Consider the following 27,285-nt stretch of genomic DNA (forward strand, 5'->3'; position numbering starts at 1 on the left):
GAAACAGGAAAACAATGGTGTGAATGCTATAAAGCATTCACACAATAAAGAGAAACAGGAAAACAATGGTGTGAATGCTATAAAGCATTCACACAATAAAGAGAAACAGGAAAACAATGGTGTGAATGCTTAAAAGCATTCACACAACTAGCACAAATAATAAAATAAACATACATCAAATTTTTACAAAAAAGCACACTGATACACAGTACTAATGTGCAAAAACAGAAAACCTAGCCTTCAAATGGACAGTACATCCACACGAACATACAGCTGAGAGTCGTCCTCAACACACTCTGAGTGTTACCACATCTTGCAAAATCCCATAATGTTGCATCACAACATTTACAATGTTTAACCAAAATGGCTACACCTCAATCATTTTTTCAGCATAAGCTGATCTTAGTTTAAAACTGTGGCATTCAAGGAGGTGGGCGATATGAATTCCTTCATGAATGCTAGGTCTTTAATTCTCAGCTCTGTTCAGTTCCACACACCTGTTCCATCTGTGATCAGCTCACCTGCATCTACTCAGTAATCACCCCTCCCAGTGTATAAGTTCCTTGGTTTTGCTTAGCCTCTGTTAGATCTTCAGTAGCTTCTGTTATTCCAGACCTACTCAATTCTTTTCCTCCTGAGTGTTTTTGTTCCCTGCGTTATACCTTTTTGTGTCCACCACACCACAGACTCTCTCACACACTCATCAGGGGAAAAGGATTTAGGCCCTTCAGAAAATTGAAACATTCAACAATTCCAAGCATGCTGCTGAACAGCACTCAAGTTGTTTACGGGGGCACATTCAAATGTCTCGAAATGACCTTGTTGATGCCCAGACCTCAGTCGGTTCTGAGAATCTGCTAAACTAGAGTAAAGAATTGTTTGCCAACAAAGCAAATCCAGCAAGTGGAAGCAGCTCTGTCTTTGGGGAACTGGGAATGAATCCAAGATGCTGTCACAAAGGACTTGCATAACAATAAAAAAGCCCAACAAACAGTTTTTTTTAAAAAAGAGACTCTTCCTGCATTTTTCCATTTTTCTAATGCTGAAGATTTGGGTAGCAACACGTGGTGTTTAATAAACAACAACACCGACATTATCCTTGAGGAAAGGCATCAACCACCACCTCAGACAGAACCCTACTGGGATTGTCCAGTTCAGCGCATAAAACCCTCACCTTTGCTAACGATCATGACACTGAGCGATACTATAATAGACTCGATACAGCAGGAGGCAGATGAAGTCTCCGTGCTCTGCAGGATCTGAGCAGAAGAGGATAACAACAGGCAACCTTCAGAAATAAAAGTTCCTGCTCTTACAGAACTCCATCAAGTCAAATTCACTGGAGTTTCTAACATCATGTGTCCAAATTAGGTGAATTTAAACCAGATTGATTCCATGTGTTCTGTTCACAAACTGAATATTGTTGTTTTTTTAAGTTAGAATTGTATCTTCCTTTCTTTTTACACTTCATTAACAAGGATCGAGCAGGATCCTTTGAGTCAGTTGCTGAAGGGGATTAAAGGGATGAAAATTAAACATTAAAATAAGTGCCCTTTAACATTCAGGGGTGATTGAAGTGCCTCTATTGACAGGCCCTGCTTACAAAGTAAAATATTTGCTTTTTACTTTGTTCCACTTAAATCAGATTTGGATTCTTATCAAAAAGCTGCTTTTGGAGCATTAGTTAAGGGATAAAAATGTTCGCTGCCGATGAGTCAGAGACTTGTCATGTCAGGTGCTTTCCCATGACATCCTCCCTTCTGATCATCAGCCAAAGGGGAAAAAACATGAATCATATTAAACAAGTGGCAGTAGCTCAGACATCTCTGTTAACAAAGCAGCAAAATAAAAACAGGTCAAAAATACAGCACGGGAAACAAATCTTGATGTATTTCTGTGTTTGAATAATTTTAGAACCTGGTAAATCACAGGTCATTTTTATTATATCCTGTTATGTAAAACTCTAAACATGAATGAGACTCGACTTTTATTTTTCTCATGACTGAAGGTCTCATTGTAATAGTAATACTTTTGTATAACACCAAATAATGTCTAATCCTTGTCAGGATTTTGGGGTTATTGTTATTTTTCATGTTTAAGTTTGGGTTTATTGTTTCTTGTATTTTGTCTTGTCTGTGTTCAGTTTTTGTTCTTTGTGTCTTTCCATCCATCCATCCATTTTCTTTAACCGCTTCTCCATTCCGGGTCGCGGGTAGCTGGTGCCTATCCCCAGCAGTCACTGTGCGAGAGGCGGGGGACACCCTGGACAGGTCGCAAGTGGCCCATCGCAGGGCCACATATAGACGAACGAGACAAACAACCATTCACACTCTCACTCACACCTAGGGACAATTTTAGAGTCATCAATTAACCTAACATGCATGTTTTTTGGTCTGTGGGAGGAAACCGGAGTACCCGGAGTAAATCTTTGTGTCTTTGTTTCCTGTCATTATTCACCTCTCTTCAGTCACTTGTTTTCCTGCCACGCCCATCTCCACCTGCTCCTCGTTATCACTCACCTGTGCCCACTTTACCTAATTACCCTCTGTCTTTAAAATCTGGTCTCCTCCACTTGCTCACTGGTTTGTTTGTCAATCTCCCTTGCTGTCTGGTTTCGCTCGCGTCTCCTGCTCATGTCTGTTCAGTCTTTGGATTTAGTTTTCGTTGTGCTGCCTCGTCAGCCTTTTGTTTTTGTTCTCTATTTATAATAAATTAGGTTTCCTTTAAAGCTCTCTTCATTAGTCTGCATTTTGGGTCCAACCAACTCTCCACGCACGATGACAATCCTTACTGTAAAAACACGAGAAAGTTGTTCTAAAACCTGCATAAAACACTTTACTTTGACTAAAATCTGTGGTTCTGTTTAGCTGAAATTTCATTATGTAAAACACATCTCAGTCAGGATCAGGGGAAGGCAAAATTTGTAATTTTTTAACAAATCAACCCCAAAAAAAAGAATGAAGTAGACTTTAAACTCACCTTATATAAATGAACCTCAACTGATGTTAAACTGGTGATTAACTGATGTCCCAAAATAAACATATTCATTTTAAAGATAAAAAAGATTACTTCAGAGTTTTATTTTGCTTCCATTCTTTTGTTTTCATAGATTTTTTTGTATTTTTTGTTTTTTTTTGGTGTGTTTGATGTCTCCACAAACAACACACTGTATGGGGAGAGAATGTGCTACCAAAGCCCTGCAGCTAAAACAGCTCCTGCTGTCAAAATGTATTTGAAATCACCACCTGCTGCTCTTTCTAGGCTGAGTTAAAATCATGATTATAAACGACACACACGTCACATGGCCCTTCAGCTTATATGATTTAGATTTAGAACTTGGTTTTATTAGCATTAGATGTTGTTTTGAATGATGAAAGATTAGAAACATTTATGTTTTCTGGTGAGGTTTTATTAGACTTCCCTCTTATTGTGTAAATGCTGATGCAACGTTCACAGTTTGGTTTTCCTGTTTTTGATTTTCTTCAATTTTAGCCGTTCTTATATAAAAATGTTCAGCTCATTCAGGAGACGGATGCTATGACTTTTAGCTTTTGTAACTTTTATACTTTTCAGAATGTTTACGTTTATAAATATCCTCCTCATAGAAATTCACTTGAGATATTTTGATTCCTTTAAAAAATGTTGTTCTTTTTTAAATCTGCTTCAGCAAACGTGTTCTATTTTTGTCTTCTTGTGCTAATTTTAACTGCTAGTTTTAGCTTTTAGCGACATCTTTACTAATTTTTGCTGTAACTAATTTTACTACTTATGTATAGTTTTGATTTTTGGGTGTTTTTGCTAATTTGAACTTATAGCTACGGTTTTACTACATGTATTTTTTTATCTACAGTTGTGCTAATATAAGCTTTTAGTTACAGTTTAGTTAGATTTAGCTTTTAGCTGCTTGTGGGCTAATTTTAGCTTTTGCTCTGCTTGTTTTAACAATTTCTGTCTTGAACAAATTTCATCAGTCTTTGAGCATTCACACTACATTTTGCAGAAAATGCAGTGTCTAGATAAAAATAGCTGTTTGAAGGCTGTTTGGCTTCATGATTTTTTGGATTTTTCAGTGTAAACAGGAACAGATTAGAGTTAAAAAGAGCCACAATGCTGCTCTGTTGAGAATATGTTGACACCTCAGTTGAGGTTGTTAAATAGATGACATTTGGCTGACGAGTTAAGATTTGCTGCAGTCTTTCCCAAATGCACTATGAGGATATTCAGCTCCTGGTAAATAACAGGTGACGGAATAATTAGGACTCATGCTTCCTATAAATCTTGCATTAAAACAGAAAAATGTCCATTTGACCACATTATAAGTTGTTGTAAACCAATTGCTACTGATCTGTTGTGATACCTGCCCAGAATTAGGGAACAAAATGAGCACAAATGAACAGGAGTATCAGGAAACGGAGTAAATGTGCACGTTTGCACTAACGCACAAATACATTTGTCTGCTTGTGTTTCTGCCGCGAAAGGCGCTGCATTTGTCAGCACAAAAGAGGGCAGCTTTGCATACAAAGTGGAAGACGGTCTCCACTCCACTACAACGCTCTACGTCTGGGGGATTCTCCTTCTGGCTGCGAACTATAAATATTGTTCACATCTTCTGTCAGCGATGCACCAAGGAGTGATACAAGCTCACGGAGACCTCCAAGAGCGTAAATGCCGGGAAGTCACAACTGCTCAGCCGTAAAACAAGAGGCTTATCTGTGTCAACACATGTGTAGTTGATGTGTCTGTCTGTTTATCACCGGCTGCCAAAGGGCAAAGGTGGAGGATAATGTTTTTGCTCGTGAGTGCGTGTCTGTCTGTTAGCAAAATACCTCATGAACCACCGGATGGATTTGAATGAAACGTGCAGAAATGAATTATTGGATAAACATCTGCCACTGATTAGCTTTTGAAGTCAACCTGATTCAGATGGCTTCCTCAACCAGCTGATATAGCCTACAGCTAATAATGCATATCACCATTTATTTATTTTTTTTAAAGTACAAATTTTACAGTGTATTATTAAGTGAAAAGGAGAAATTTCCCTGTGTTAGTCGGAGCATCATTGTAATATTCTGTTACCTCAGTCGGTCATGCATAACGGGCCAAACTTGGCTCCAGCTCTAGTTTTTAATGCAGAGCTCATTAAACGAGGAGACACTTGGCACCGAATAATGTTCATTTCCACTAGAGTTCACACTGCTGCGTAGGAGAAACCCACATATAAATGTGACATAACATGTATCAAAATGATTATTTTTCGATTGACATAAAAAAGCCCGAAAAGTTTATGACATTTAAATTATTAATGTTTTTTTTTTCCTAATTCCAAGGATACACGACGGCACAACAGATTTTAACACAATACTTATTTACAAACTAAATAGTCAGGTTTTTAGACAGAAGCTGAACAGAATTATGAAGCAAACAATGGTCTGAATACATGTCAGAGTTTGTGATAAGTGCACAAGGGCAGCTGTAAGTACTTCATCTGCCTCCCTAAAACTCAGCATTCAGTTCATTACAGGAGTTTGTAATCCTCACTGCTGCCACTGATGTCTCTGTCATGGTTTCTACACAAAATCTGGAAACCATGTGACAAATTATTATACATGTGAAATGTCAGACTGAATACAGCAGAGGGCTTGGGATGGCAGAGTTAAACTGGTAACCTTAATGAATGTATTCTCACACTAATAAATGTTCCTGTTTTAATAATTAATTTTAAATAAGGCAATGAAACCACGCTCTTTAAAACAACATTGCTCTTTAAACCACGTCCTACGCTTGTCACAGAAAAATAGATCATCAGGTGAGGTTTAATCAGTTTAAAGCACATATTTGTGAGTTACTGTAGCATGAATCTGTCTAATCCAGGTACTAAAACAGCACAGTGACCCTTTGAGAAAATATGTCTGAAGGCAGATCATCTAAAGCAGCTGTGTCTTGCTTCAGCATTAAAACCAGCACCATAGGGGTACACCATTAAGTTTTTGCTTACTTTCATTTTTAAGATGCCTCTTAAGCAAAATATGGACCCCATGTGTTAAAAAAAAGTGGTGCAAGCCTACTCCTGTATATTTAATTCACCTCCAAAAGGGACTGGTGGTACTTTAAAACAACCAATTAACTTCTGCTTCTGCTTCAAAGTAAACACGCTCCCAGAACCATTCACTGCAAACTAAACCAAAGAGCACACAGACAGCAAAATAGGCCGATGACAATGAAAAATAGGTGTATGCCAATAAGGAAACTAATACCAGGAGTGAGGAGAGAGCAAAAAGCAGAGCATGGGTCCTGTCAGCACTAACATGAATAACTTATAAAACAAGATGTTCCTGCTGGATTTGTACCTGCCATCCACAGTGTTTCTGATGCAGAGAAATTTTTCAAAATGCCTCACAAAGTGGAATTTTATTTTTAGAAAGCAATGTGTTTTACATTGAAGATAATGGTTCACAGTTCATTACAAGCCATAGTTCATGTGAAGCATGTTTTACTAAATGGAACGTACAAAGTGTGCAGTCAGAGTGACTATCCAATGGAAAAATAAAAGTGTAAAAATCTATAAACAGCTACAACATGTTCTAATTCAAAAGTGACAACAGCGTAAAGGTTTATAAAATAGTATTCACATAAACTGTTTTGAAATGTTTAAGATTGAAGCTGTTTAAAGATGGCAGAAATCCAGTTTGCTCCACTGTTTCAAACTGACGATGCTCTGAGCGATTTCCACTGCAGTTAAGATATTGATTTCTGACACCAACTTCACACATCCACATTTAAAGAGCCGAACTATTCCTTTAACAAGCTGATGATATACAGAAGCAGTTCCCAAACTCTTCAGCTGCTGACCCCTGAACAATCTTTGATTACAGAATGTTGCCAACAACCTACCGAGTATACTAACCCCATCAACAACCATTAGACCACTTTTATCCATTTACTGCTATACTTTTTATCTCCTGGGACAATTATGTCAAAAATATTATTTCTGGAAATCCTCTCATGACCCTCAGTTTAGTTATTTTGGACCCAAAATGTGGCCCTGACCCACAACTTCGAGAACCACTTGTATTTCTTTATATCAGACAGTAGCTCATTTTTGTTCATTGTGTGGCTAATTTGAGCCATTTGAAATTTGGCTTTAACGTTTTTATTAAAAGAGATGTACTTTTATCAGTTGTTTTTCCCTCACATGATTAATGCCAATGCAACAAAGCTACTCTTGTTTTTCCTCATCAGTCAGCAGACATTAGCATGTTGTTGTTGGGATGTTGTATTTTCCAGATCTCCAGTATACAGTGTGTAACTTACTGCTGGGTCACTGTTACAACAGAAAACTCCTGCTCATGATTTACATTTTCACTTGAATCTGAGATTAATCTCTTTAAGTTGTTTATCAGAGGCACTTTGTTTTATGCTCTGACCATTGTGCGACACGTCTCTTCGCACAGGATGCAAGGTCCTCCCGTCCTTGTACTGTGTTTGTCGGCGTGTGTGTTTCAGTGTGTCCCTGCAACAATGTCACCGAGAGAAATTCCTGCTGATTAAATCCCACGTCATTGTTGCTGTATGGATTAATCACTTCCATTTAGAAATTTACATGTAGTTTAAGTAAGCTGCGCTGGTGACGAATACATGCTGCGCAAAATTTGGGGAATGTGACAGATTAATTGTTCAGGCACTAAATCATGGTTCAGTTGAAAAAATAAGAATGCGTTAAAACAAAAAGAGTTATAAGAAGGGGAATGAAAATGATCTCACAGGATATCTGAACTGTTTTCACCCGATGGCAGATGATTATGTTTTTGTCTGTGTGTGTTTCTTTATCTGTCTGTTAGCAAAATGTCTCATGAACCACTGGACAGATTTTAATGAAGCTTTCAGTGCATTTCAGTGCATCTACAACTGATTAATTTTTGGAGCCAATCCAGTTTAATATGGCTGCCACAGCCAACTGAGCTTAAAAACACAGAAATAGCTACCATTGAAACAGTTTTAGAGACATTGACCTAACATATTGTGAAGGCTAACAGATTGTGCAAGACCTTCGTATACACCTTTAGCATTAATTGCCAGAGTCAAACCTGTTTGTCTGTTAGCAAAAAATGTCATTAATTAGTGGATGAATTTTAATGAAAATTTAAAGAAAATAATTATCGAATGTACATCTACAACCAACTAACTTTTGGATTCAATCCATGTCAAGATGGCTGCTACAGCTAATCAACATTAACCAACACAAAAAAATGGCTATAACTCAGTTTTACAGATGTTCAGCTAAAATTTGACATGGTAGTAGCAGAGAGTCATTCACAGCACGTACTCTGAGCATAATGTCTTGTGATATTGCACAGGAATAATCACAACTTATTTTCAATGACTGACTTAAAAGGCCACAACTTCCTAGTCTAAATATTTGTCATGAAGGCAACAGGCGATATGCTGTCCTCTTAAGAATGCTAGGCCTTTAATATAACCATTTATTTTTTTATATATATTTTGAAGGGTTATTTAGTTTGTTTTTTATATACAGTACAGCATCTCATCTTATTCTCGCCATCGTAAATTAGACTGGGAGTTTATGGATAAACCTTTGTTGGGAAGAGCAATTATCCCAAATATGATTAGAGGAGAATAATTAGATGAGTTGAGCAATCAGGGAACTTCTGCCCCACAGTAATTACATATTTTGTGCATGAATTAATATTTATTCTCTGATTTTCAGATCTTTTTGCAAAAGAGGAACTTTTTTTTTTTTTTGGAGAAGAACTGGACTGCAGCAAGTGTTTGCACCCTGACAATATTCATTTAGTCTGTGCTGCTGCATTTGGTGTTAAGGTGGTGCAGTAGCAGCATAAAGGGCAAGTGGGAGTTGACAGATTCATACCCTCAGACTGGCAGAAGATCTGGTAATGGAGGGGGTTTAAGTAAAAAAATCACGATGTATCTACGAAGTGCTCTTAGACATATTACACTCCTGCAGAGCAGAGACAAAAAGAAGAGCAGTGTTTGTTCCGAGGTGTGAGGCCATGCTAGTCTAGTCGTGCGTGCCCAGCGAATTTTTCTGGGTAAATAAAGTAATGGTCGAGTGGTCTGTCCTGCTATGTTCTGAATATTTAATCACTCTCAATTACCTGAGAAAGCTGGAACATAAATGTACTCCAACACACAATGCCCTCACCAGCTGTTCTAATTCTTTTTTTTTTTTTCTTTATTCAGTTTAATTAAATATTGTGTCTTCACTGCTGCAGATAAAAAGATTTTCAATGTCAAATGAGGGGCTCTAAACAAGGGCAGGGGTCTGGGCAACCTGAAGACAGAAGAAAAGGGGAAAAAGACTTTGAGATATGAAATCTTATCGGGAGAATCTCTTTATTGTCATAGGGCTCTGTTCCCAATCCCTGCTGAGTGTGCCTTTTTCATTGTGAGAGCCTTTTCCCCAAAAACAAAACCTCCATTCTTAACAGAAGTGCACCACAACAAGACACATTTTAAACAGCTCTTCCAGGAGGACATTTCTGCTCAGTTTTAGGGACAAAGTCCAATACATCAAGTACTGCATAAAGGCAATAGAACTCAAAATAAATCCAGCTTTTATCTTATTTATTTTCCTTAGATTTTATAGAAGTTGCAAGCTAAGACTTTAGCAGCTTCCCATTCACCAAGGTCCCTATTTTTTACTTATTTGAAGCAAATCTGCTCCTCATATTCCAGTTAAGCTAAAAAAAAAAAACTTACAGTAATGTCAGATCAAATTAATTCACGCAGATCGCACTGATGCAGCCTCCAGACAGATCTTGTAGGAGAATAACTGGAAACTGTAAGCTAATTTAAACCGTCTAATAAGAGTTTGACGGGGATTAAGAGCCTAAATCACACATAGAAGATCAAAAGTAAAACCAACAACTGTGACCTCTAAACATGAAATGTTAGTAGCACCCCTCACAAAATAAACAAATAATTTTCAAATCTATATTAAGTGTAGAATATCCACCCTGACCATTTGCCGTACTTGTGCACAATCAGATTTGTGGAAATAAGGGGGAAAGAGCGCGCAGGAGCTCTCCGTGGTGCTGAACGCTGCTGTCAAACAACAGGTTGAAACCTCGTTCAGGAGGCACAAATCCGACAGAAACATAGAAGCAAGAAAAGAAATCTCACCTTCCACCTCGTCCTCAGGCAGGCTAACAGGGGTCCGGTAGGTGAGGACATCGGGAATAGTGCAAAGCCCCTTGTACATGAACCTGGTGGTCACAGCACGCACTGGCATTTCTGCGAGGGGAAACCAGCAACTGTGTCTCGATCTTCATATAGCCTCGCTCTCCGGAGTTGTTTCTGGACGGACCTCTTCAGCTACTGTCCTTGATATTTCAGAGAAAATATCAAGCCGATGTAGACCAAATCCCTGCGAAGTTCAGTCTTTCGTGGCGTTTTTTAAAATGTACCTTCTATAATTCAAGAAAACAAAGAGTAAAAAATCACCTTGCACTGGGCGTGTGTTTGACACCAAAAGGCAGACTGTAAATGGCCTTGGCGTTCAATGCATAGCCTTCAAAATATGGTTAGAAAAATGCAAACTTTTGCTTCAAAAGCCTGTTGATCCGAGCTGGAATGCCACAGATTTATCTCGATTCGATCAACGAAATAAACGGGCTGCTCTTGCCATTCATCTACAGAGCTTATGTGGCAGCAATAAGAGAATGAAAAAAAGGGAAATTCAGGAGAAATTTGCCTGTGATCCCCCCTGATTCCTATAACGCGTCTTGTTCTGTCAAACAGCCTGTTCCCATCAGAGTCTGATTCACTTTTCTTTCCCGTGTCGGCATCTTGGTAAATAATAGAAGAAAAAAAACAAATCGATGGAGGTTTCTTTGAAGCTGCAGCAAAGCGTTGATCCTATCCAATAAAACGGTGCTGGAATTAAAAACAAACAAACAAAAAAAAAACACCTTAATATTTCTGTGCCCCCTTCCCTCCCTGGAGAGCAGTTTCAAGGGAATCCTGGGTGACCCCCGCGCATTTGATCCAGATGCGCTGAATGAAGCTGCGACGCTTCCTCTCCCGTCGGATCCAAACGCTGCCTCTGCTGCCTGTTTCACACTGAGACTGTCACCGCCTACAATAAGAGGATTTCTGTCTTTACACTCCACCCGTTTGGACATTCAACCAACAGAATATATGACAGGGTAAAAAAAAAGAAAAAAGAAAAAAAAGGCGATGATGCTTCGCAACAGGTGACGCTTCCTAGCCTCTGCGCTTCTTAGATTTACGCTTAGATCCATATCAGGGAGTGAAAAGAATTGCCTTCACATTCCAACCATAAAGCGATTAACAACCAGAGCCAATCAAGACGCAGAACGTGTGTTTAGTCTAAATTATTGGCACCATTTCAAGAACTAAAAAGTTACTGAAGAATTTTCAGTGCAGCTGCTGCCCAAAACTTCATTTTATAACAATCTAAGCTTAAAAGAAAGCCTAAATTTTGATTAATGATTCGTACAAGAAGTGTAAAGAGAACCAAGACCAAGAGAAACGTTAAAGCTGCTGACAGTGGCTCATTTATGGTCACCATGGTAACCATCCACCGTGTTTGTCACTCCCTGACTACAAACCTAAAAGAAGTTGACAGAAACAGGCTGAACACAAACAAGTGCTGTGCAAAACCTACGAGTCTTATTTTAAAAACTCTTGAATTATGAGCAGCAGAGGACTCCTACAGTCGCACATGTCAATTCGTATGTCTGGTGTTTTATGGAGGAGATGTGACAAGTTAAAAACACCCTTCACTTCCAGCTTTGAGGAGAATATTTTGAGTTAAAAATAAATGAAGCCCATGGATGCAACTCTACATTCTGGGAAGTATTTGAAAGAAAAATGAGTTCTACAGTATAGCCACACTGGGTGAAAGAAGATAAAAATGCCTACATTTTGACATATAGTTTGTGTACGTAATAAAAAAGTGAATGAGACAATGATATATTGTTGCTGTTTCTACTTGGTTAGTTTTTCCCAAACAGCTGTTTATTTATGAGATGCTCTTCCATTGCTGTTTTTTAAAAAAAACTTTTCCATATTATTTTTGCAGTGACAAAAATGCAACATTTTTAAAATGTTTTTGATTGGAATTGCTGGTCATCCATTTAGTTTAAAATAATTTATTTGCTCTGTTAGATGTTTGCTTTGAGTCATTCTTCTCCTGAAACACCCCAGAACTTCAACTCAGACCTATTTTTCTGATACTGGGTAAGTGATTTCCCTCCAAACTGACTTAAAAATATCACGGTAATCTTCTGATTTTATCATCCTTTTAATTGCACTGAGTGCCACAAAAAGCAAAGAAGCCCTGCAGAAACAATTCTTATCAGTAAACAAACTGATGCATTTTTATTCTCCAAGATACTTAGTATTCCTCTATCTTTATAACATTATCACAAAACACTTACACAGACAACAGTTTCAACTTTTACCACCTTACTTTCATTAGTTTTGGATTTCCAGCAGAGCCTCTACTTGGTTCACTGTAGCATTGTCTCATTGGGAGTTTCTCTTTTGGCATTAACTTGGTTTCTAGCTCTAATTTAAAGAACCGTGGCGTGATTCTAGATCAGGTTATGTCTTTTACCCCCACATTAAAAATGTTAGCAGGTGGTTTTTCCACCTGAGCAATATCACTAATTTTAGAAACATCTGGCCCCAAAATGATGCAGAAAACACTGCTCCATGCATTCATCACCTCTAGGCTGGACTACTGCAATTCTTTATTATCTGAATATGCAAAAACTCCAATAAAAGTCTTCATTTGATCCAAAATTCTGCTGCCAGAGTTCTAATGAGAGTTGGAAGGTGAAATCACATTCATCCAGTTTTAGCTTCTCTCTATTGGCTCCCTGTCAAATTCAGAACAGAATTTAAAATCTTACTTCTAATAACCAACTTACTCAATAACCAAGCTCCATCTTATTGTTACATATATTCCTAACAGAGAGAACTTGGCTCTCAGACTGCAGAGCTTTCAGTTCTCAGGCTCCTCTCTTGTGGAACCTACTTCCAGTTTCTGTCTGTGAGGCTGACACCCTGTCTAAATATTTTAAAACGAGGTTTAAGACTTTCCTTTTTGATAAATCCTATAGTTCGGGTTGACTTGGGCTTCCTGAGTTATCCTTTAGTTTTGCTGCTATAGGCTCAGACTGCTGGAGGACAAACTGACCACATTTCCTCCTTCTGCTGCTGTCTTTACTCTCCATGTTAATATTTCCAATTATTGCTGCCACTGACTTGTGTTTTTCTTCCCAAAGAAATCGCTCATGGACCCATAGCTGCTGTGTTCATCTGTGTCTCTTTCCTGTCCTCTCAAACCCCAGCCTGTCCCATCAGATGGCTGCCCATTCTGAGCCTGGTTCTGCTGCAGGTTTCTTCCTGTTAAAAGGGAGTCATTCCTTTTCACTATCACCAACGTGCTGCACAAGATGGGTTATTGCAACAAAGTGAAATTTAGACATAATCTACAGGCTTCCTTAGATATCTCTGTATTAATTGGCATTTCATCATTCACTTTATGTGGATCTACTGTTTTATAATGAGGCTGGATTGACTGTAATTGGATTTGAATCATTAGATTTATGACTTGGACATGTGTTTTTTCTTTTGTGTAGTGCCTTAAAATGACGTTTGTTGTGAATTGGCTCAATTAATGTATATAAATATGGCTGAACTGAACTGAATTTTTTACACACCACATCCTAGAAGCTTCATCACAGTTTTGTTATTATAAAACCAGAATGAACAATTGAACCTAGCAGGTCTTTTTATTGAGTTTCAGTGAGATCATCAGTTGCCTGGAGACTTTAAGCTTTATTGCACCCAGCAACAAAAGAGTTCATTACGTTATGACCTTTTGTAAAACCATATGCAGATTTTGCACAGGAAATAAATTATAGGATACTAAATGTTAACCAATGTGATTAAAATAAACTGCTTTAAAGTTGTGTTTACTTTTCCTCCTGCTTCTAGTTTTAATATTTGCCTATTATTTCCAGCAGCTACGAGAAGTGTCAATTCACAAGAGTGTTTCCCTCCTTATCATTTAACAGCTCATTTACACAGGAGGTGCCACATAAACAATGTATCAGCAGCAGCAGCCCCATCATTGATATAAAATATATTCAGGTGTAAAGTTGATAATAGCTAAAACAGAGCTTTAGCCTGCGTGGCTTTAGAGGTGTATCAGTCAAAGAGGGTGAATGGATTCAAATAATGTGTAATCCATCAAATACTCAGGAAACAGACAACTGAAAAGCCAGCTGAAGGACTGAGTTTATAACTCTGAGTTTTAGGGACTTAAACGGACTCAGATCCAAATAGAAAATTGATTTAGGCATAAATATCAACGCAGGTCAAGCAAATACTAACATATTTCCCATGTGAAAGGTTCTTTTTCCTGTTGTTTATAGAAGAAATTAGAAATCAGGAACTTTAATAATCCCCACAAGGAAATATCTATTTTTTAAAACTTTTATGACTGCTGTCAAAAAAAGAACTCAGGGGAAATCTCGAATTTGCTTTTGATGTGAACTGTTCCTGCAAAAAAGGAAGCCAGCAGAAAGAGCTGCAGCAGAGATATTTGTTTGTCTAAACATGAAACAAAAGCAGCACACACCCACATTTATTGCTGCATGACTCACTGAAATGTCATGAATGTTTGGTAGGATGCGTCCATGTAAACACAAACAGACCTCGCCCGCTGAGAACGCCTGCATCTTGCATGGTGATGCCCTGCATTCGTATCTTTCCACCCTGGTTCACAGCAGATAAATGTGTTGTGTGTGTGTGCAAAGACGGAGCAGCATGCGGTTCCACTCGTTGGTTCTTCAAGGGGTTTTTCAGGAGTGACAGGTCTATTCCCTGCTGAACGTGAAAAGGATTGTCTCTGACTGCTGCACCTGAGCCAACTGCAGACAGGAAAACTTCCTAAACCCTGAATAACAGGCTTTGTTCAAATGCACATATAGGAACGTTTCAAAAATTGGGATGTGCATTGATGAACAGAAGCAAAAAGTCAAAATTTTTGTTTTAATTTTAGCAACATTTATTCTTTTTAGTGAAAGTTTGCCATTCCAAACCCTCACACATACAGCTCTTTTGTGGAACATTAGCATGTATTGCAGTGGATGTCCACACTGTTGCAAGAAGGAAGCTAAAATGTGCCTCCCATGCTGGAAAGGGAGGTGAGCTTGTCATCCGGTGGGAATCAGACTGAGAAAGATCAACTCAGGCTCGAGGTTTCACCATCGGGAAGCACTGCCTGACAGCTTATTTTCATCAAATTAAGTGTCTTGGATGAGCTACGGGTTGCCTACAGAAGCAGCAGATCTGAAAACAGGAGGTAGGAGACATGAAACCCTCTGCTGGCTGATGTCCAGGAAGTCAAGATGGAAGTAGTCAGCACTGAATGGAGGAGAACGCTAAATCCAATTACTCAGCCGAACACAGCAGGACGTGTTAGGATGATGTTCATATATGTGCCGTGTAATATTTTCTTAATAAAACAGAAAAATCATAATTATTCTGCATTGTTAGATTTGAATTTGTTTGTTTGAATCCTAAAGAAACCAGATAATGTTTAATATATTCATGTTTGATGCTCTGGCAGAGAGGCTCAGTTGCTGGCAAGAAGACAGCTGATTTTGGTGCTGTGTCTCTTGCAGAAACAGCTGAGCTTGGAGCAGGCTTGGGCAAAGAGAGGTGGAAGGATGCAGAGATATTGGCAGCAGAAGCCTCACCATGCTGGGCAGCCCAGAGACTGGGGAACTGGGCAGAACTGGGAGTCGTGCTTTCCTTCCAGCAGGCCTCCTAGCGGTTGGCTCTGGGACATGGGCTGGCGGGTCCCTCAGTCGACTCAGTCTAAATCCTAATCTGGCAAAAAAAAAAAAATAGTACACCACACAGCTGAGTGACTGGGACACAAATGACGACAGGAGTCACACTAGTGGAGGAGTCCTCTGCCAGGACATTTCCAGCCGGCTGGAGGAAAAGAACTTCCCTTGCTGAGTGTGTTTGTTCAGATTCTTAGTCATCCAGTAATCCTCAGAGTTTACACAGAGGTTTAAGGTTTCACCTCTCACCTTTTCAGATGAGAGCTGAAACCTATGATGTCTTTTCGTTTTTCATCTTTTTTTTTATTGTTGAAAAAAAAAACTACTTTCTTTTACTCACTTCCATTACTGGCTTTAGTGTCTCACTGCTGTCAAATCTCAAGGATAACTATTTGACATTCAAAGACTGTTGTGTAATTTTGTGCGCTTCTAGCAAAGTGTTGAAGGGTTCGTCCAGTACAGCAAACACAATCTATGAAACTAATGATGCAGAAAGAATTTCTAAAAAAAAAAAACCTCATTACTGACACCAACACCAAAACAACATGTACTGTCAAAAATTCTTTTTTTTTTTGATTAATGGTTGAAGATGCTTTGAAGATTGGACAGACAGTTCTTACATGTTCAGAATCATAATGTGTTAGAAAAAAAGTTTTTGACTCGCTATTTAAGTATTGATTGTTTGATTGAGAGCTCAGTGAGGTCAGTTTATAGTCTTCACAATTACAAATTCAAATACAAAACAAGCAAACAAACAACAAAAAAACAAAAACAGAGGAAATATCAAAAATAATTAATTTTATAAAAGTAGAATTCCTTGAAGAAATAAATACTGTCTGCCACCAACATCTGTTAGCATCTAACATTGGACGTATTGACTCTCAGCTACTACCATGCCAAATTTTACCTCAATATCTGTAAAACTGACTGAGTTTTAGACATTTTTGTGTTTGCTAAAGTGTATTGGTTGTGGCAGCCATCTTGAGCTGGGTTGACTCCAAAAGGTAATCAGTTGTACATCCAATAACTAGATTCTAAAGGTTTCAATAAAGTCCATCCACTGGTTCATGAGATGTTTTGCAAACAGGCAAATAGACCCCCCTCCCACACACACACACACACACACACACAAATGCAATTACATTATCACCCACCTTTCATGGCTATGAGCGACAATAAACACAAATTCGATATGGCAATAGGGGCAGAAAAATGCACTCACTAAACAAAAAAAAAATGTATCTCCAAACAGCTTTTTTAATGGAATAAGAACATTTTGCTTTTCAAGATAAAAAAAAAAACAAAAACAGAAAACAGGATGTGTTGTACTTAAATTAAAATGAAGGTGCTGATGCACACCTTGCAGTAGCCATGAAAAACTTTTTTACTGCTCCATTTATAGTTCTGTTGATCACGTTTAATAATGTAAAGGATATTTAGCAAAGATTTAGTCACAGTGTGGAGGAGAACGATACACACATTTTAAAGTGCTGACAACAATGGGTGTGCAGTTTTGTTTTTTTGTTTCTCCAGCATTAGGACAGAAAGACGTCAGTATATATATAATACATCTAATCTTTATTTCTGGTGCATTTTCTGGATGGAAACTGAGTTTTTCTTGGTGTAACAACTACAAGCCATCAAGACATGTTTTCTATACATCTATTTTTATGTGAATTTAAGCCATTTCTACTGTTTTATTGTTCCAATTTAAGGTTTTTCTCACTATTCTTAAGCAGCATGGCTCCCCCTGGGCTGCAGGTGTAATTGGCAATTAAACCATGTACAACATGTACTGTTATGTGCATGGATTCATGAATATTTGATGGTAAAACGCATTATTGTAATTCACATTCACAGTGAGCACCTGCTCTTATTCGGTCAACTTCCCTGACTCTAGTTTGTCCTTGGAGTGGTCAGTCTGTCCCACTCCATGAGTCTGCTGGAGGACGGCTGAAATGTCATTAAAACTGGGATGAAAACATACAGACTTTGAATGTGTTTCGTTGTTTATTTTTGCTCAGTTGATCCGGCGAATATTAGGCTGAATATCTACACATGCAGCTCAGAAGGTGAACTCTGTTCTTCTTTTCTCAGAACACTCCAACATCTGGGTGTTGTCTGAGTCGCCGTATCACGACGATACCCACGACAACAGATTATGATGGATTCCTTAAATAACCTGTTGCTGTGGCAGATGGTCCACTTTGTCATTAACGGCAATTGTGAAAATCCTCCCGCATCCTGATGAAATATTCATCACGGATCTTCATAACCAATAGCAATCTAATTCATTTTTTCCCTGCACCCCGTAAGGGCCCAAATGAGAACCGACAGACTACTTAAGAGAACTTATTGAATTTCACATCATCATATATTCAAGTGATGTATTAAAATCTAATGAGGGTATCAGTTGATACAACCTTCTGAATACCACAGGCAGCTTGGAGATTTCTGAACCGATGCTAAGTTTGTCCAGATATCTGATTGGTTGAGTCTGGTGCAATCCATCAATCTCAAGTTAGGATTGGCTGGATGTCATGCTGATGTCTGGACTGAACTAGAAACTAACAAATCAGCAAAGAGGCGAATCTTGCATTGGTTAAAAGGCAAATATGATGATGGAGCCAAACTGGTAATTTTTTTTGTAGAAAAGGTAATATTTCATGGACATAGGTTAGAGGTGCATGGCTACAAGATCAATAAAACACAACCTGAAGTTAGTGAGGTGTGGGATAATTACATCATGGCCATGTCTTACTAATGCTTTGGCATCAAGATATATAATCCATTTTTACCTGGTAAAGTGAGAGAAGCGCCACAGGGGATATTAGTACGCATGAGGCGTGGCAAATTGATTTATTTTAATTTCATTTCATTCATTTTAATCTTGTGATGAATGATAATAACATCCTGACTTCTCTTGCTGTTGAGCAGAGTGTCATCATTAGTGAAGTTGGTTCAGCTGCTTAAAATGCAAGTGTTGGAACTCAAACACTTCGCAGACTTTGGGGTAGGTCATCAGCTTCTTCAGGCGAGTGAGCTGGAGGGGCTTCTGCAACAACACGGCAGCCGACGGATACAGATGATGTTCTTCAGGCAGTCATTAGGTGAAGCATCCATCTGTGGTCCTGTTAGTCTCACAGATCTTCAAAGCTCGGTTTCTGCTCATTACTTGTGTTTTAACCTGCCCAAAAAACATAAATCTGCAAAAGAGACATTTCAAAATAATACGTTCCACCATGCTTTTTAACTTTATTTTGAAATTACTGAAACATAAGAACCAAGGGTCCACTATAGGCTGCCTTGTTAATGTTTTATTGCATATTTAGATGAAAATTACAAGCACAGATTAAAAATGACATAAATGATATTATGTGAAAAAGAAACTGTAGGTTTTAATGTTGGTAATGCTTTTGCAACTTTGTCCAAGGAGGCAGTTGTACTAGTTTTGTGTGACCATGTTTGTTTTTTTTGGTATTATATTCTCTTAATTTTAAGATTTCTGACCTTTTTAAATTAGATTTAGACATTTAAACATTATAAATTACATGATTATTGGAGCAGAATGTTGATATGCCTGCTGGAAGTGCTCCAGACTGGCCTGGAAGTGCTACAGTTAGCTGCTGCCGCTGTTTGCTCTTGAAAATAACTGTATATTTCAATGATGTAAAACTCACAGCAATGTGAAGGTTTATAAAGTAGCGTTCACTTGAACCACTGTGAAAATATCTGAGACAGGAGTTTTAGGATGGCAGCAAGCCACTTTGGTGTTGGCCCCACTCGGACTAGCCATTAGCTCATCAGTCTTGTCAGAATTAAACTGTAGTTCTCTAAACTGAGGTAATTTAAAAAGCTATTTACTGCCAATAAGATGTTAATTGTTCAAACACTTTTCTCAGAACCCGACTTCAAAGGACCTCAACTTCAAGGGTCAGGTGTTGGACCGTAGATAACCAGTAGGTGTAGCACTAGAGAAACAGACTCCAACTACTAACCAACATGAGTCAAAACTGACTTGGAGCTCAAAGAATTGAATTTTTTATACCTTATACATCTCCTACTTACAGTATATGTAGCGAAAACCAACCTGTTTTAAGACAGACTGAGTCCATCTATTTTATTTTATTTTATTTTTTCTAAATAAAGAGAAGTTTGAAAATCTTGGACCAACAAAAACAGGACGTGTTTGATTCAATGCCAGGTAAAATTATATGTGAATTGTGGGGAGAAAATGCAGCAAAAAACAGATACCTTTGAGTACTTTTTTATTTAAATGGAGAAATTACACATCCTTCTAATTACGGCTGAATAATTGTTTAGTCAAGGTTGTTTTTTATTAGCTGTGTCTTTGTGTCTGTTTTATTCTGTGTGCACTTCTCAGCTGTTGTATTTTTAATCAGAGTGTTCCAGTTTGGTCAGGTCAGTTCGAGGAGACACAGAGATATTGGTTAACAGGTAAACTCACCTTCTACTGAAACATCAAACAACACTGCTATCATCGTGTTGTCTGGAGGACAGAGTGTCGATGCTATCTCCAACCTGCTACTCCTTTAATCCCACAATCAGTAAAACATGGCCACTACCACCCCAGCAGACATAAAAAAACAGGCTGACAGGTGGAAAACAGCTCAGAGGGGACCGACGTGCTCAACTGTGAAGTCCGTGTGGAAAACAAGTGTTCTGAAAGCATCTGAAGAAAATACGAGAGAAATGAAAACCTGTGTTCTGATCTTTTATTGTTTTTTTTTTAGTTCACAGTTTTAATTGGTTTTATGTGAAATTCTGATTGTATTGTTCACTTTAAATTTTTATTGTAACCCTCACAATGGGAACCATCCAATTAACAGTGTATTTGAAATTTTATGTGAACAAATTTGAATGAGAGAAAAATAAATCCTTACAATGCCCAAAATGTTTCGTTTTAATACCCAATACAAGTTTCCCCATCTGTATCCCCTGGACAAATACAGGACTTAACAGGATTAAAGGTCTGAACTCATTTACAGCAGACAAGTTTTCAGAAAAGACCTTCAGCCTCCTTTCGATTTGTACAGAAACAAAGTCAGCCTGAAACTTTACCTTTGTGTTTAAAAAAAGCACACTTTGCTATTTCGAGGCCAAGCATAATAATGCATTTGTTTCTCACAAAGGCAATAGATTATTCCATCAATAAACATTTTGCCTGGAGAAAAAGTTATTTGACTTGACTGGTTGCATTTCATAGGCGTCTGGAACTAACAATGAAACATTAGCAGCAGTTAATAACCTTTACCGGGACGTGACATTAAATGCACATTCATCACACAGTTTGAATACTCACGCACACGCATTTTTTTCACTCAACATAAACAAATAAATACACAAGCCTTCCTGTGAGAATTATGGTGTTAGCACAATCCCTTGATAAAATGCCACGATGCACCTTGCTGCTAGAAACAGTTTCTGTCAGCCTAATATCTATTATGTTTAAACAATGCATCTTTTCACTGTTGGATGCTATGAATAATATAACTAATCTATGCACATAATTGTAAATCCCATCAGCACTATGTACGGTGTATTGCAATAACCATATTAAACTGTTTACTCATTTCTTTTGATATAGAGTTGAGGTCAGAAGTTTACAAACAGTCATTATTTGCATGAATGCCATTTTAATTTTGAGCTTTTCATTGTTTATTTGCAGCATTAAATTTCCAGGATGGAGTGATAATACAACATGTAACTTCAAGGATTTTTAAAAACAAAAGTTGAGTTCACAAGTTTGAATTTTCTGTTGATTTATACATGTATCCTCTAACATATAGATTCACCCCCACTAATATTTGGTTAAATGTCCCTTAGCAAGTTGCACCTCCACTGTTTGCTTTTTGGATCCATCAACAAGCATCTGGCATAATTCTGGCTGATATTTGACCACTCAACTTTAATCATAGTCCACAAAGTTTACAACAGGATTTGGTTTTGGTCAGGGTTTGGGAAGGTCGTTCCAGAAATTTAATGTTAGCCTGTTTTATCTGTTCAGAAACCTGCAGTGTTTGTGATCATTGCCTTGTTGGAACACCCAACTGTGTCTAAGTTTCATGTTGATTTCAGGTGGAGGTAGTCCTCCTTTTTCATTATTCCATCCACTTTGTGCAATGCAGCAGCCGCAAACCATGAAGCTACCACCTCCACGCTTGGCAGCTGGAAAGGTGTTCTCAGGTTTAAAAGCCTCACCTTGACTACTGTAATCATACGTATTGTCATTACGGCCAAATAACTCAATCTTGGTCTGATCTGAACAAAAAACTTGTTTTCCCAGAAGGCATTTGACTTGTCTATGTGAGCAGTTGCAAATTTTAAATCAGCTTGATGGAGAAGGGCTAATAAACCTTGGTCTTTTCAAGTTAAAAGACACTATAGGACATTCAGCACAAATTATTAAAATATTTAGGTTAGGTATGTATTTGACCTTGTCTGTATAATTTTGACCATGTGTTAATCAAAGAAAAAATACAGTAAGTTCCAACAGAACTCATTAAATTTGCATGTTGAATAATCATTTTACCCTGGAAAAAAATGGTAAAAGCCCCAAATTAATGTGACATTCAAGCCCACAATGAGTATGTGTAAATGCCTGTATTATCGGCATGTTCGCCAGCATGGATGTGTTTAAAAACATTGATTGTCATTTGTTGGTGCAGCTAAGTTTTTGTTCTTTCTTTCATAAAAGCCTTCCGGCGGGTCATTAAGCACAGACTCTGTCATGGCAGTTGGATGCCTCGTTGTTCTCTACACACCAGGGGGTGCCCATCAATCAGGGGCAGGAGGCAGCGTCGAGTGACAGATGCTTGATGGGTGATGACACTAAATATGCTGTCATTTGGCCAGAGACTTGAGCCACAGTCAGTCGGCAGGCCTCGATGATGACAGTCTCCACAGCCCCATTTCCTGATGGAATGAGAGGAAGATGACAGGCTTCTGCTCTGTTTTCTGGAAAAATCTCTTTACTGTTTCACAAAGTCCTGGGTATGAAATATTACAAAAAAGAGATAAGAATCACGGAGCGGCTCCAGAATTATCTTGTGCTGGTCAGGATTTTAATAAACAGTTCTTCTGAGCCACAAAGAACCTTCATTTTTCATGCTTGCTACTTGATGCAAGGTCAAGAATAATGAATCTCTTTGTTATTCTTTTTTTTTTCTAAATCTATTTTCCAACAGTATACCTATCACTTTCTATCCAAAATTCTGACCTTGAGGCTAAACTCTTAGCCCCTGGGGATCTTGTCTTGCACTAAAGTCAGTTATGTTGTAGTAATGCATTACGTGCGGTAGCGTCCCCCAGACAATCAGTCTTTGTCTGGGCAAGCTGGTTGCATTGGCTCATCCTCCTCATCTCCCATTCCATTACACTGCAGAAGCCCAGGTGGGGATATATGTAAGAAAGAAACATTCTTGTCTCTGGCAAGGTCACCCCGCACCGTCAACAGGCATCTCCTTATATATTTACAACTACAAGGCTCAGAATCAATTATGGAAAGTTTTGATCTCAGTACAGGAGTATTCTTGACTGAGGAGAAGTTGAGTGTGTGGATAGAGGTTTGTGTTTCATCAATAAACGTCTGAGAAGTAATGCATTTTTTTTTTAATCAAAAAGGGACTTTTTCCCCATTTTACCAATACATTTTCTGCCATTCAGACACAGCTCTTGTCTCTGCAATGCATAATGGCATCACTCGTGGCTGGGAAGAAGCGGATAAGGACAGCAGAAAGGGACCTTTTACAACGAAACATTAGAAGTCTGGTCACAACAGCTCTTTGAAAAGCCAGATCAATACCATTTCTGTGACCAATTTTACAGTTCTCTGGCTCTGTTGCCTCTGGAGTAATGAAGCTGTTTTCTTCACACATCCTTCGGTCTTGGCTGTAAAGTCACTGGTGGCAATATTATGGTGATATGTTTGATAATCCCAGTGAAATACCCAGCATTTTGGTATTTCCCCATGTACCGTATAAATTATAAGCAAATCTTTAACTTAGAAACTGCATTTGGTTGGTTGGTTTGATCACGTTGTTCTGTAAACACTAATTTTTATGCAGTATATTAGAATTTCACTTTCAAGATTATTCAAATTTTACGGAGACATTAAATGGCTGGTGTCAGGTCTGGTGATAGACCCTGTCAGTTCTCAAATTAAAGACCTAGCATTCCTTGAATGGGTGCATATTGCCCACTGCCCACTCCACCTCCCATGCCAGAGTTTTAGACAAAACTCTGGAAAAAAAAAAGGAGTAGCTATTTTGGTCAAAACCTTGAAAATAACAATATGCACATTCTCTTGCAGTATCTCACATGATCTACTAGTGCTTAGAATATGTGTTATGAATGCCTGCCAGCTATTATCATGCCAAAGTTAATCTCAAAATTTGTAAAATTGTTGGAGTTATAGCCAATTTGTGTAGGCTGATTAGCTTATATTGATAAGGAGCAACTCCAAAAGTTAATCAATTGTAGATGTACAGCCAACATATACTTTCTAAGAGTTTCTTTGAAATCAGTCCAGTGATATATAAGGTAATTTGCTAACAGGCACACAGGGTTGATGTCAACAGTTAATGCCAAGGTTTTGAGCAAAAATGCTGCACAATGTGTTGGGCCTGAAGTACAGTACATGTTAGCAACAATACTCAGCTACTACCACACCAAATTTGATCTCAATATCTGTAAAATTGTTTGAGTTAAAGTCATTTTTGAGGTTGCTAAGACTGCTTTTCTGTGGTGGTCTTTAAAAGTTAATCAGCTATAAGTTTCAATTCCATGATTACTTTCTGCAAGTTTCAATAAAACCCATTCACTGATTCACAAGACATTTTGGTAATGGTACAGACAGACGAACACCTGCACACCCACACAGATACAAGCAGAAAAATAATAGTCCACTTTTGTCTTTTTTTTCAGCCTCAAGATGATCTATATTTTAAGGATACTTTAAACAGCTGGTGCGAGAGTTGGTAATAGACTCCATCAGGTCCCTGATCAGGAGTTTTAAAACAGATGGTTTGTTTTTTTACAGGGCCTTCCTATTTGGCCTCAAGTCATGAAGTGTTTGAATAGGGAGTCAGCTGGCAGCTATTCATCCACTGGAGCCAAGATGCTGGAGTTCATCCTTTGAAAGGCAGATAATGTGAACCACACTGCGGTTGTAGCAAAACATATGTCTCCAATATTAACTCCAGAGAGCCAATCAAATAACAAATAAGCTCCGCACAACTTGATGAAAATAATTTCTGTTTCCCAAGTTTGCAAATAATTTGCGAAGTGTGAAAATACAATAAACATGTTTGTTTGGCCATAAGGGATGACAAACTGTTTTTTTTTTCTTTTTTTCCCCCCCCAATGATAAACAAAGCTGCCTTTGCTCATCAAGAAAATTTCAGCGGGTTCCTTTCAGTCTGTCGAATCTTCTGGCAGAACGTTTTAATGACACAGCAGATGCTCTCATCCAATTTGAAGAGTCGCTAGAAGCCAGGAATCTGTGATTACTTCTGTCTTCCTTGGTGTCACTCAGCAAGAGAGTATACTTTCCCAGCCTAATGACTTTCACCGGGAAACAAACATTCAAGTGTGATTTTATGGATTGATGCGTTTATACAAAAATTGTGTCACACGTTTCTGGTCACGAAGCCAAAATAAATACCTTGAAATGAATGGGAATGCATTTTCAAGCCAGCAAGCCCGTGTAGCCCCTAACCCTCCGCATTTCCATCAAACAACTGACGGAAAATCCCTTCACATAAACTGTTTGTATGAAGCATTCACATCAGCATTACTTTGGAGTTAAGTGAAAGACAGAAAGCTGCAAAGCTGTGATTAAATTTTCTGGGATGTAAGCATTTTGGGGGGAAACTTCCTTCTTTCAAATGACCTGATATAATTTTTCTTGCATTGGCAGTTTTGTAACTTTTTCCATTTCCTCCCTCCATATCGTTCACTAAAACACACGTTCTTAAAAAACGCAACATAACATGGTGCAGCAAACGGAACAGAAATGACTTGCCTCCTCTGTCTGTTTATGTAACTCAAAGCCAGAGGCGAGCTCATTTACATCACCGTGCATTTATACTCTTTTCCTAATATCAGTGAAATCTGTGGGCAGTGAGCTCTGCTGAGTGTTTTGTATGAAACTGAGTAAACTGTGAGGGTTTAACATCAATATTAATGTATAACTGTGGGGTTCCTTTGGTCTCTGTATCAAATTTTAAAGAGGATCCATTTAATTTGTATGAGGTGCTTCTCCCACTTAACACATTTCTGTGGCCCTGCGAACCGCGCTGCTCGCCGGTGAAACCTACACACACATACACACACACTTCAGCTGAGTAGCTCTTCACCTGCAAAGAGAAAAACAGCAGTATTTGGCTGACTGCACCTCAGTTTCAGAAACTAACTCGGAGCACCATCTCTCTGGGGACTGTAGGGATGGGAAGGAGGGCGGGAGAGGGAAGGTTCAATGGAGATGCTGTGGATGAGCTCATTTCTACCCACAGTGTGTTCAGCTAAAACCAAGCTGCTGCAAAAACCCTGAATTCAAGGTTAAAGGATGCAATAACTGTTCAAAAATGATTCTGCGCCCTAACACACTGCATACAATTCACAAATTCTGCATAGCTCATGAATGTTTACAGTTTTACAGTGAACAGGAACAATTTTTGCGCAATCAGAAATCAATTAGCGGTAAATTGTGGGAATGCTGAGTCAGCATTAACACCATTGTTTCTTTGTTTCTTAACTATTTTGCAATTTAACTACTTCTGCATACTTTGTGCTATTTTAGCCATTCTTACATTGAAACATGCAGCTTATTTAGGAGCATAAAGCACGGTGCTGTGTTGGCGTTAAGTTTAAAAGCATCTGACTCAGCACATTACCTTTCATCGAACAGCTGTTTTTGAACAAATAGAAGCAGGGACAGCTGCAGGATGTGTTTAACTAATGGATTTTAGATAGTCGACTTTGAGTTATTGCTTGTAAATGACTGTCTTTAAGAGACTGTCTTCTCCAACATGAGACAAACATTAAATTGCCTTTTGCATCGCAAAGATCCCTCAGGCTGTTAGCACAAGAGTTTTCTCAGGCCAGCACAGGGTATTCCTCATATTTAATTTGATCTCTTATCACAGCCACAAGTCTTGTTTGCACAATGTTAGTCTATTTAAAGACTGAAAAATTGAAAAACAAAATCACTTTGAAGGACTTTATTTTCTTTTTTAGTTGAAAAAAAAAAAATCAAATTAAAGGCCTAGAATGAAAGAATGCATTTTGTCCGCTTCCTTTCATGCCAGTCTTAGACTAAAAAAATCATCTACAGTGGAGAAATTACCTTAAAAACCTTGAAAATAACAAACATTTCACTTGATCTATTAGC

The 27,285-nt window shown here is 38.3% G+C and overlaps 1 protein-coding gene across 1 annotated transcript in view; it reads right to left on the reverse strand.

Annotated features, from left to right (window-relative positions):
* Positions 1-11,828, reverse strand: part of cabp7b (calcium binding protein 7b) — a 26,270-nt gene extending 14,442 nt beyond the window's left edge. The window contains exon 1 of the mRNA XM_017410412.3: positions 10,162-11,828. Within this exon, the coding sequence (XP_017265901.1) occupies positions 10,162-10,270 (109 nt within the window). The 5' untranslated portion in view covers positions 10,271-11,828. The remainder of the gene's footprint in view (positions 1-10,161) is intronic.
* Between the last annotated feature and the right edge of the window lie 15,457 nt (positions 11,829-27,285).

Source organism: Kryptolebias marmoratus, linkage group LG14, assembly GCF_001649575.2.
Source record: "Kryptolebias marmoratus isolate JLee-2015 linkage group LG14, ASM164957v2, whole genome shotgun sequence".
NCBI classification, from domain to species: Eukaryota; Metazoa; Chordata; class Actinopteri; order Cyprinodontiformes; family Rivulidae; genus Kryptolebias; species Kryptolebias marmoratus.